Source organism: Tasmannia lanceolata, unplaced genomic scaffold (assembly GCF_043159265.1).
Source record: "Tasmannia lanceolata isolate RefF3 unplaced genomic scaffold, GAP_Taslan_0.1 ptg000012l, whole genome shotgun sequence".
Classification (NCBI taxonomy): Eukaryota; Viridiplantae; Streptophyta; class Magnoliopsida; order Canellales; family Winteraceae; genus Tasmannia; species Tasmannia lanceolata.
Window position 1 is genome coordinate 10915177 of NW_027518689.1, and position 10898 is coordinate 10926074.

Sequence of the window (10898 nt, forward strand, 5' to 3'; positions counted from 1 at the left end):
CCACAAGGAAAGAAGCAGTAGAAATAAGTTTATTCCATGAAAAGATCGCCTTTCAATATACACATACGTCCATTTACAGAGTTTTTATTTCCTAATTTTTACAGCTATCACTGTCTAATCCTAATCTAATAAGATTCTAACTTATCTTTGTTTAGAAATGTAACTGACTACTAAATCTAAACAAATCGTCCTTCATCAGTTTCAGTGCAACAAATGCATCTCGTAAGGTGTTTTGCATATCACAACCCCAAAAGGCAAGTTGCATTTTTTTATGGAAAAGTTTTGGGAAGGAGAAATATTATAAGAATTTCCTAGTTTATTTACACAGAGATGAACAACTAGAACCAACCCTGTTCTTTTTTTCCTTTAAGCCACGACTGGCAGCCAGGAATTTATTTTCATAATAAATTAGTGTCTCCAAGTGGTGAGAGTGGGTGTGGCCAGTGGGAGGAAAGAGATTGGGGACAGCCCTAGTTTATAGTTTCTGAAAAGAGATCTCACGATCTACTTGGATGATCTAAGCCATTTATTTTTCCAGTAGGATGATCATAATCCTTTAATTTGTAGGGTTTTTATAAAATCCTTTTTTAAAAAAAAAAAATTTAGCTGCTAATTTTACATCAAATATAGTAAACGGTTAGGATCATCCTATAGAGAAGATTTTTGGGGTAGGCACCAATAAATGAATTGCTCAGATCATCCATATAGGTAGGCCCCACTGTACTTTCTTACAGAAAACAAATAATTTCTCAAAAGAGGGCTCACCACCAATCACGAGGTCCAAGCCCACGCGTATGAACCTTGCCTTTTATAAATTATAGATATTTCTATCCACCTGAATCCAGCCCTGGTTAGATGTCTTGTTAAACTTGTTTTTTTTTTTTTTTAAACTCTTTTTTAGGAGATTAATATCGGCAGTATTTGCTTTCACACTTTTTAATTAGATTTTTAAGCCTGTTACAATACTCAAACTGCTATCAACATCCAACCAGAAAAGTGTAAAACGAAGCCCATTTTACGTCCAGGAAAGAAACAGAGCATTACATAAAGGAAATTTGACATAAGGGGGACAAATAAAAGGCATAATATCAGAGGGGTCAAGTGTTTGTTGAAAATGACCGAAGGGGGTCAAAATTTGGTTTTGAAAATTTCGGATGACGAGAATGCCCCTTTGGCAGAAACCGAGTGAAATGACGTAGAGAAATAAAAAAAGCTTTTAAGTTTTCCCTCTTATCTCTTCCCTCTTCTCTCCTCTCGTCGGCGATCTCGACCATCTGTTTTTCGTCCTCTCCTCCGGCGATCTCTACGGCAATCACTCCGGCGATCTCGACGGCGATCTCGACCAAGGGGAAGCACGTATCAAGCCTCGCATTTGAAGGAAACCCTACCTGGTACGTCGTTTTCTTCCCTTACTTTATTCAATCTCATTTTTATTTACTTTTTAAAAGGAAAATGAGGTTGAGAGAGATGCAAAAGGGGGGGGGGAATCATGCAATATGTTTTTAATTTTTTTCAGTTCATATACATGTCAGTTACTGCATTTCCTCCTACAGAGTAAAATAGTTGTAAATGCTTGTAAATGTTGTTTATTGCTGCTAGGGTTTTATGTTTGACATTAATTTGTGAAATGGAGAAACGTTCTGCTGTTTATTTATTCTAGGGTTTTATTACGTACATTAATTTGTGAAATGGAGAGATGAGATTTCATTTCATATATGCGTATCCACCTACAGAGTAAAATAGAGTTGCATGCTACGGTATTTGTTGATGCTAGGGTTTAATTTTTGACGTTAATTTGTGGAATGGAGAAATGCGATTTCGTTTCATGTACATATGTTAATGCTAGGCTTTTAATTTTACAATTTGTGGAGTGGAGAAATGGGATTTCAAAAACACCTTCTTGAAAACCATGTAGAGCTCCCCTATATTGGCCTTGAAAACCCTCTTTTGGTACTAGTAACCCCACCTAGGTAGCTGGAAACCCTTTTCTGTGAACTTGGGGACCATGTTGGGCAGTTGATGGCCCCTCTATGGCGACTTCTTCTAGGATTTGATGGACCCTCCAAGGGTACTTCTCCTACCTCATTTGAGGGCCCATAATCCAATCTCTAAGACCATGCATAGCTCCCCTCTATTGCCCTTGAGAAGCCCCCCTTAGGTACTAATAACCCATTTTTTCTAGCTGAAAACCCATGACTTTCAACTTGACGACCATCTTCTGGATTTGATGGACCCTCCAAGGGTACTTCTTCTACCCCATTTGAGGGCCCATAATCCATTCTCTAATACCATGCATAGCTCCCCTCTATTGCCCTTGAGAAGCCCCCCTTAGGTACTAATAACCCCTTTTTTGTAGCTGAAAACCCATGACTTTCAACTTCAGGACTTTCTTCTGGATTTGATGGACCCTCCAAGGGTACTTCTTCTACCCCATTTGAGTGCCCATAATCCCTTCTCTAATACCATGCATAACTCCCCTCGGTTGCCCTTGAGAAGCCCCCCTTAGGTACTAATAACCCCTTCTTTGTAGCTGAAAACCCATGCCTTTCAACTTGAGCACCATCTTTGGATTTGCTGCACCCTCCAAGGGTACTTCTCCTACCCCATTTGAGGGCCCATAATCCCTTCTCTAATACCATCCATAGGTCCCCTCTATTGGCCTTGAGAAGCCCCCCTTAGGTACTAGTAACCCCTTTTTTGTAGCTGAAAACCCATGACTTTGAACTTCATGACCATCTTCTGGATTTGATGGACCCTCCAAGGGTACTTCTTCTACCCCATTTGAGGGCCCATAATCCCTTATCTAATACCATGCATAGCTCCCCTCTATTGCCCTTGAGAAGCCCCCCTTAGGTACTAATAACCCCTTTTTTGTAGCTGAAAATCCATGACTTTCAACTTCAGGACTTTCTTCTGCATTTGATGGACCCTCCAAGGGTACTTCTTCTACCCCATTTGAGTGCCCATAATCCCTTCTCTAATACCATGCATAGCTCCCCTCGGTTGCCCTTGAGAAGCCCCACTTAGGTACTACTAACCCCTTTTTTGTAGCTGAAAACCCATGACTTTGAACTTCAGGACCATCTTCTGGATTTGATGCACCCTCCAAGGGTACTTCTTTTACCCCATTTGAGGGCCCATAATCCCTTCTCTAATACCATCCATAGGCCCCCTCTGTTGCCCTTGAGAAGCCTCCCTTACGTACTAATAACCCCTTTTTTGAGCTGAAAACCCATGCCTTTGAACTTGAGGACATTCTTCTGGATTTGATGGACCCTCCAAGAGTACTTCTCCTACCCCATTTGAGGGCCCATAATCCCTTCTCTAATACCATCCATAGCTCCCCTCTATTGCCCTTGAGAAGCCCCCCTTACGTACTAATAACCCCTTTTTTCTAGCTGAAAACCCATGCCTTTGAACTTCAGGATCTTCTTCTGCATTTGATGGACCCTCTAAGGGTACTTCTCCTACCCCATTTGAGGGCCCATAATCCTTTTTCTAATACTATGCATAGCTCCCCTCTATTGCCCTTGAGAAGCCTCCCTTAGGTACTAATAATCCCTTGTTTGTAGCTGAAAACCCATGCCTTTGAACTTCAGGACCTTCTTCTGGATTTGATGGACCCTCCAAGGGTACTTCTCCTACCCCATTTGAGGGCCCATAATCCCTTCTCTAATACCATGCATAGCTCCCCTCTGTTGCCCTTGAGAAGCCTCCCTTGGGTACTAATAACCCCTTTTTTGTAGCTGAAAACCCATGCCTTTGAACTTCAGGATCTTCTTCTGCATTTGATGAACCCTCCAAGGGTACTTCTCCTACCCCATTTGAGGGCCCATAATCCCTTCTCTAATACCATGCATAGCTCCCCTCTATTGCCCTTGAGAAGCCCCCCTTACGTACTAATAACCCCCTTTTTTGTAGCTGAAAACCCATGCCTTTGAACTTGAGGACCTTCTTCTGGATTTGATGGACCCTCCGAGGGTACTTCTTCTACCCCATTTGAGGGCCCATAATCCCTTCTCTAATACCATCCATAGCTTCCCTCTATTGCCCTTGAGAAGCCCCCCTTACGTACTAATAACCCCTTTTTTGTAGCTGAAAACCCATGCCTTTGAACTTGAGGACCTTCTTCTAGATTTGATGGACCCTCCGAGGGTACTTCTTCTACCCCATTTGAGGGCCCATAATCCCTTATCTAATACCATGCATAGCTCCCCTCTATTGCCCTTGAGAAGCCTCCCTTAGGTACTAATAACCCCTTTTTTGTAGCTGAAAACCCATGCCTTTGAACTTCAGGACCTTCTTCTGCATTTATGCTAGATTTTATTTTTTACGTTAATTTTTGGAATGGAGAAATGCGATTTCATTTCATGTACATATCAGTTACCGCATTTCCACCTACGGAGTAAAATAAATGCAAATGGTCGTCTGCTATTTGTTTATGCTAGGCTTTTATTTTTACAATTTGTGGAGTGGAGAAATGAGTTTTCAAAAACACCTTCTTCAATACCATGTAGAGGGCACAGTTTATAGTTGATGGGCCTTCTTTAATACCATGTGGAGACCCATGTTCATTGTTGAAGCAGTCATGGTTCACTTGTTTTATCTTCGATTTCATTTATTAAATTATTGGTCCAATGGTGGTCATTGAATTCCAATAGCTAGTGCTTATCTGCTTTGTTTCTCAAAAGGTCTGATGCTATGAGTTTTTTTTTAAATGCATGTGAGCTAATACTCGCCTGATGCCCATGTGGATGAGAATTTTAACAGACCTGCTAATCTGTTTTTGGGGTTTGTCCTTGTTGTTGTGCTTTCAGAAAATTCAGATAGAACACTGATCGTTGCACTTATTGGTTAGCTCTTTTGTTTCTTGTTTGCTTTGCTTCATATCTAAGAAGCCAGACCTTAGAGGTTACAGACATGATACATATTTTCAGGTAAGTATGAGAATTGTAATAATTGTTGGTTTGCTTGCTAGCTTTTCTTCATAATAGTACTGATTGGGAATATGAGTTTATGCTATGGGTTGGATTTTATTGATTTTCTTGGTAATTTATTTTAGAGATGATGAGGACGAGAATTTTAATGATTGTCAATATAACTGAGTTTTTGGGTTATGAATTGATCTCGGTGATTTTGATTTGGTTGTTCATTGTTATACAGTTTTTATCCGGTCAGGAGCCATTCAAAGCCTTGAAAGATGGTGATGCGAAGAAGTGATAGAGTGAAAGTAACAAAGCCTCCAACAAGGACAGAAAGGAGTTTAGAAGGGGAGGAGACGAAAACTGCAGCTGTGAAGAAGAGAGGAACAGATGTAAGTGTGTATGTTGTTAATTGTATCAATCATAGTAAGTTAATTCATTTACCACATATATTTTGGCGATGTAATTTGTTTTGCAGGCTCCATACGTCCCAGCACGATGTTCTCCAGCTTCTTTCAAATCGGCAATGGACAGGATAAAGTTCAAGCCAGTCCATTTTCATGCCATAGAAAAGACTCCTTTCCGACATCTGTTTGGCATGGAGGACATTATCATGCACAAGCCTCTCATAAGAGCTATCCACGATAAGTGGACTCCCGGCACTAACACGTTCACGTTAGGGAGTATAAATGTCCCCTTCCTTCCAAGAGATGTGGCATTGGCATTAGGACTGCCACTTAGTGGAGAGCGAATGGACGTGGTGAGGGTTCTGTCATTCGACAGGACAAAACTGCAACCTAAAGTGCCTGGCTGGCCATTTCCAGAGGCCAACGTCAAGGCATCGGTTATTGAGAATGAAATTACATCATTAGTTAGAGAACGCAATAAAGTTTCGATAGAGAAGACAGTGAAATATGTTCTCCTGCATCTTTTTGCCTCTGTCCTTTTCACAAAAAGCACACATCGAGCTGACGAGCTCTTCTGGCCCTACATCGACGACATAGGAAACATTGACAACTATAACTGGGCGATGACAGTGTATGACTGGCTCGTAGATTACCTAGACAGAGTCAGCAAGGGTGGCAGGTACCTTGGTGGCTGCTCGTTGGTAATTCAGGTAATTTGGACTCATGACATTTAATATTCTAACCGTGCTGTTTATAGTTTGATTAACATGGTGTTTCGTATGTATGCAGGTATGGTTATACGAGCATACCACATTTTGGATTCCCACCAATCCAACTGCTCGTCCACGTGTCCTTAAATAGGACTGGAAAGCAAACGAATCAAAGACATATCGATTAGTGGAGCAGAAGCAGATAAAGAAATCGGAGGTGAGATATGAAAATTTTGTTAACGTATATATCAATACTAGTATCTTGATAACTGACTATGTTTTCCAAAAATTCAGGTGGTGATGACATTGAAAGTATCTCTGTTAGAGAAGTCACAGTACCTACAGGATGAGGTAATGCAGTCGAGCAGGACTATGTTGCCTACGTTATTTTATTTTACTTTTTGATTTTTTAAATTTGATCATTGACTGTCATGTTTAAACATTAAGATGTTGAGGAGACAATGGAAGCCGATAAGGAACAGTTGGAATCCGAGGGGATAGTTTTGGGAGTAGAAAGTGAAATGGAGAAAGGAAGTAGTGAAGATGAGTCGAAGCATATAAAAATTTTGGCGAGAGAGAGAGATGTAGTTGATAGACAGTGGCAGATGATTAGAGCAGCATGGGAAGAAATAAGAAAAAGAGAGGAAGATGTTGAAAAAAGAGAGGAAGATGTCAGAAAGAAAGAGGAGGATTTGAAAAAAGGATGGGAGCGTATGCGGAGAACAAATGAAGGGACTGGGGGAAGAATGGAGGGGGTTGAGGTGGAGGGGGTTGAGGTGGAGAGGAAGGGCGAAAATGCATCTCAAGGTGCACGATTATCTTCGCAGCTGTGCGAGGATTGGACGGATTTAGCTGACCTTGGATGTGACATGGATGCAGCCGCCACCCTAATAGATGTATCGGCTCAGAACCCCAAGTCACATGAAGAAATATTCGGCACCACAGACGGGGTGATCCTTAACCCTTTACAACGATTGTTCGAAATGGAGGTGACCAAGGAAGAGGCACCATCTACTGAAGTTGAGATGAAAGTGAGTGGTCTAAGGGATGAGATGGTGGATTCCGAATTAGGGAGCATTGTGAGGGGTGTGAAGATGGATGGAAGGAGTAGGAAACCTGGGAGAGCCAGAAAAAGCCCCTACTATTCAGGAAAGACCCGAAAGAGGAGGCAGAAGGAAGGGAAGAAACAGGGGGAGGACCCCAACATACCTAAACCACCGCCCAAGAAGAAAGGGGATGACGGGAAGATGCGTAAGGGAAGGAGAACAGCTCTGATAGAGAGACTTCTAAAGCATGAAAAAAGGCAAGTAGATGTGAATTATATTATACCATGATTTAAGTTGATCATAATTGAAAATTATTAACTAACAATTTAATACAATTTTGCAGTGATATCCTCATGGAAACGGATGATGTACACCTAATAGCTGAAGACCTACAACAGCTTTGGAATGTCAGACAATACCTGACTGGCACTGTAAGTGTCATTTTTTATCATTAATTTCTACATTACTTTAGGTAATAATGTACATCTGACATTTACTTCTCTTCCTTGAAGATTGTCGATATATATGGGAAGCACGTGCAGTCCTCCAACGACGATGGGTTAGCAGATCCTACAATGGAGGGAATTGTCTTCGTTCCATCGGTGGTACATGTAAGTGTAATTTCTATCATCCCACATTGAGGTTTACATAAGATTTTATCTGTAGTATCCCATTGAATTCCTTTTTTTTATAGGGAACTCTGACTGCAGTGGGGACCGAAGTCACTGAGGAGCTGAGGGTAGAAAAGTGGAAGACAGCGAAGGACGCTGTGCACAGTAGACTTATAAACCACCACCTCGAAGCAGTAAAAATGGTACTATTACCATTATGTGAAGACAATCATTGGGTTCTCCTCATTGTCGATATGGTCAACAAAATCTTCCACGAATGCAATTCCTGTAAAGGAATGGAGTTCCAGGAAAGAGCAGCATTGACTGTAAGTGGGTTAGCATCTTTAATGTTTTTCTACTTATAAATCTATACGTATAACACTTATGTTTCCTAAACCTGTCAATGTTAACCACTTGCAGGTTGCGTTATTGAAGGAGTACTTAAAGGAAAGGGGCTGTGATATAGACCACTTTCAATATGCGCAGATGGAAAATTTCCCACAACAGGCCAATGGGTCAGTATATTAGTATATTTAAATGTTTATTTTTCTAGGCTATGATTTTGATTCGCTCAATACAACCGTTGTTATGCAGGTTCGACTGTGGTTTGTTCGTGCTTAAAGCGATCGACCATCTGTATGCAAATGATCCATTTACTTTCAGCAAGTCTGACATTCCCGCTTATCGGCTGCAGCTGTGCGAAAGATTCTTGCGCCGAGAGTTTGGGGACTGTGGCGATTTCCTTAAGGGGGATATATGACTGAAAAATGAAGAACATCTCTTCAAGTTCTGATGGATGTTGTAAACATGGTGGACATTGATGGTCTTTCCAGTGAAGTTTTCTGTCTATTCGTAAGCAAAATGGGGTAAAATGGGCTAAATTTATTTGTAATTGTTGGGCGCATATGTGTAGGACAGAAAGCAGGGTGTAGAGACACAGAGGGAGGGTTTGTTTGTATCTCAGCATACTGACAACTATGTATTTGTAATTAAAAATCAAGTTCTGTCAACCGATGGTCGTTGTGGCATTGGGTTCATTGCGAAATATGGTAAAGGACTTTGAAATTTATCAAATATTTCTTCATAAAGTTTTGGGGGAATTTATATTTGTATTGGATAGAAATATGATTTATTTGTATTGAATTGTGGTTATTTTCTGTAGTTTTAATTTATTTTCATCGTCATAGTTGGCAGTGGGAGCCCTATTTTTTCTGATTTTTCGGGTATTTATATTTTTATTGTAGGTGAAAATGTTAGGACATTGTCTGATAGAGCCCCAAATTGCACGTTGTTCGTACTTTTGAGGAAGAAAAATCTCCCTGCGAGATTGGTGGGAAAATAAGTTATTCCTCCTGAAAAAATATTTCCGGTTTTGTTTGGTTGGTTTAACTGTTGGGAAGAAAATAAATCTTCCGCAAACTTGTTCATAAATTTAACACCATTTATGACAACAGCCACCCCCTTCTCTCCAAATGGATTGTCCACCCCACAGCATAGGAAGATCCATAACGTCCATTTCATGGGCCACAATTTAAATCGGTTCTATGGCAAAAGACAATTCATGCATTTAGATCATGTTTTGTACTTCGTATGTGCTCCTGTGAAAAAAAAATAATAATTTTTGACATTCTCGGAGCTCCGACAATTTGTCTCGGATCTCCGAGAATATTGGCAGATGGAACCTGGACATATTGTCGGAGTTCCGACCAAAATTACCAAAATTTTCGGAACTCCGAGATTTCACCCACCAAACGTCGGAGCTTCGACCAAAAATCTTGGATCTCCGAGATTCGGTCCAGTAGGAATAATTTCCATCCGTCCCATCTCGAAACTCCGACAATATGTCTCGGATCTCCGAGAATATTGGCAGAAGGAACCTGGAAAATTTGTCGGAGTTCCGACACAAATTTTCGGAACTCCGAGATTTCACCCGGCTAACCTCGGAGCTCCGACAAAAAATCTCGGAACTCCGAGATTCGGTCCAGTAGGAATAAATGTATTCCGTCTCTTCTCGGAACTCCGAATCAATATCCCGAAACTCCGAGATTCGAACCGTAAGGAAGTCGGAATTCCAAGCCCATTGCTCGGAACTCCGACAATGAGTCCAGTAGAATTGAACGAAATTCCTCTATTCTCGGAACTCCGACAATATGTGTCGGAGCTCCGAGATCAGGCCAGCAACGTTATAACCGTCCATGTTCGTTTTTTTAACTATTCTTCTCCTCTTTCCCTCTTTCCCTCTTTCCCTCTTCCTTCCACTTCCCTTCAAACCCTAACTCCATTTTTCGTTTTCTCTGTCATTTTCTCCCTACATCATCCTAGAGGGCCGCCAGCTTTGTCTGCCATATATCATGTTTCGCTTCATGTTTCAGACCCCTGAACCCTACCGATCTTCCTTGTCATATGGCATGATTCTCACCCGTGTCTTCCGGCACTTCGGCATCACCTTGGATGGAGAGATGACCATGACTCCTACTGTCCCGTTTGATGTTCCGACCTTTAACCGCATGGCTCTTAATGAAGTAGCGATTGACATCGATGTTCACGATGGAGAGGCTACGAAGCCGAGGACCAGCCTGCACCGGCACCTCGGCCTTCAGAAGATACATCTCAGTTCTGCACTCGCCAGGATTTGGCTCACATGCAGGAGGCCATTGAGCGATCCATGGCTTCTCAGTTTCAGCAGTTGTCTACCCATGTCGACTCTGCGATTTCGACTCGCTTCCACACCATGACTTCCCACTTTGATGACCAGTGGGCCGCCTATTCTCGCTACATCTCCAGTGGTCAGTGGGGCCAGGCGCCGGGCAGTTCTTCTCATCACCCACCGCCTCCTTCGGAGCAGTAGATGGCTCTAGTTCTCTGATGATGGATCCTGTCTTGTTCAGATTTCTTTTTATATTAGCCTTATCTATATGTTTCTATAGTGTTTGGATTATCAGTTGGTTGTATGGATCATATTTAGGTAGTTGCTTGGATAGTCAGTTGGATCTTTTTGGGATGTATTCCATTTTATATAATTCTGTCACTGTTATGATGTGTCGTGGATGCTATGTCCTTTGAGTGGTTGTATGCACTTTCATTGGCTCACACCTACTCTCTTTCCTTTTGTTCCACCTTTTTTGGTGATGACAAAAGGGGGAGAATATTTGAGCTCCCAAGTCATAATAATATGCATATATTAAGGGGGAGTAAAGCTCTA

The 10898-nt window shown here is 41.5% G+C and overlaps 1 protein-coding gene across 2 annotated transcripts; it reads left to right on the forward strand.

The window, feature by feature from the left end:
* Positions 1 to 4878: 4878 nt before the first annotated feature.
* Positions 4879 to 8698, forward strand: LOC143887073 (uncharacterized). 2 transcript variants are annotated; one of them, XM_077391182.1, is made up of 9 exons: positions 4879 to 5314; positions 5401 to 6039; positions 6119 to 6256; positions 6334 to 7342; positions 7429 to 7516; positions 7598 to 7696; positions 7780 to 8022; positions 8117 to 8211; positions 8291 to 8698. In XM_077391182.1, exons 4-9 carry the CDS (start codon positions 6501 to 6503, stop codon positions 8454 to 8456), a joined length of 1533 nt encoding a protein of 510 aa, XP_077247297.1. In that variant the 5' UTR covers positions 4879 to 5314; positions 5401 to 6039; positions 6119 to 6256; positions 6334 to 6500; the 3' UTR covers positions 8457 to 8698. The 2 variants fall into 2 exon arrangements, with proteins under 2 accessions (XP_077247297.1, XP_077247298.1); XM_077391183.1 differs by having other exon boundaries at positions 5401 to 6256.
* Positions 8699 to 10898: the final 2200 nt, after the last annotated feature.

Coding starts and splice junctions, on each gene's coding strand:
- LOC143887073 (XM_077391183.1), top strand. CDS start 6,501: ATGGAAGCCGATAAGGAACAGTTGGAATCCGAGGGGATAGTTTTGGGA. Junction 7,517..7,597: donor GACAATACCTGACTGGCACT/GTAAGTGTCATT, acceptor TCTTCCTTGAAG/ATTGTCGATATATATGGGAA. Junction 7,697..7,779: donor TCGTTCCATCGGTGGTACAT/GTAAGTGTAATT, acceptor TTTTTTTTATAG/GGAACTCTGACTGCAGTGGG.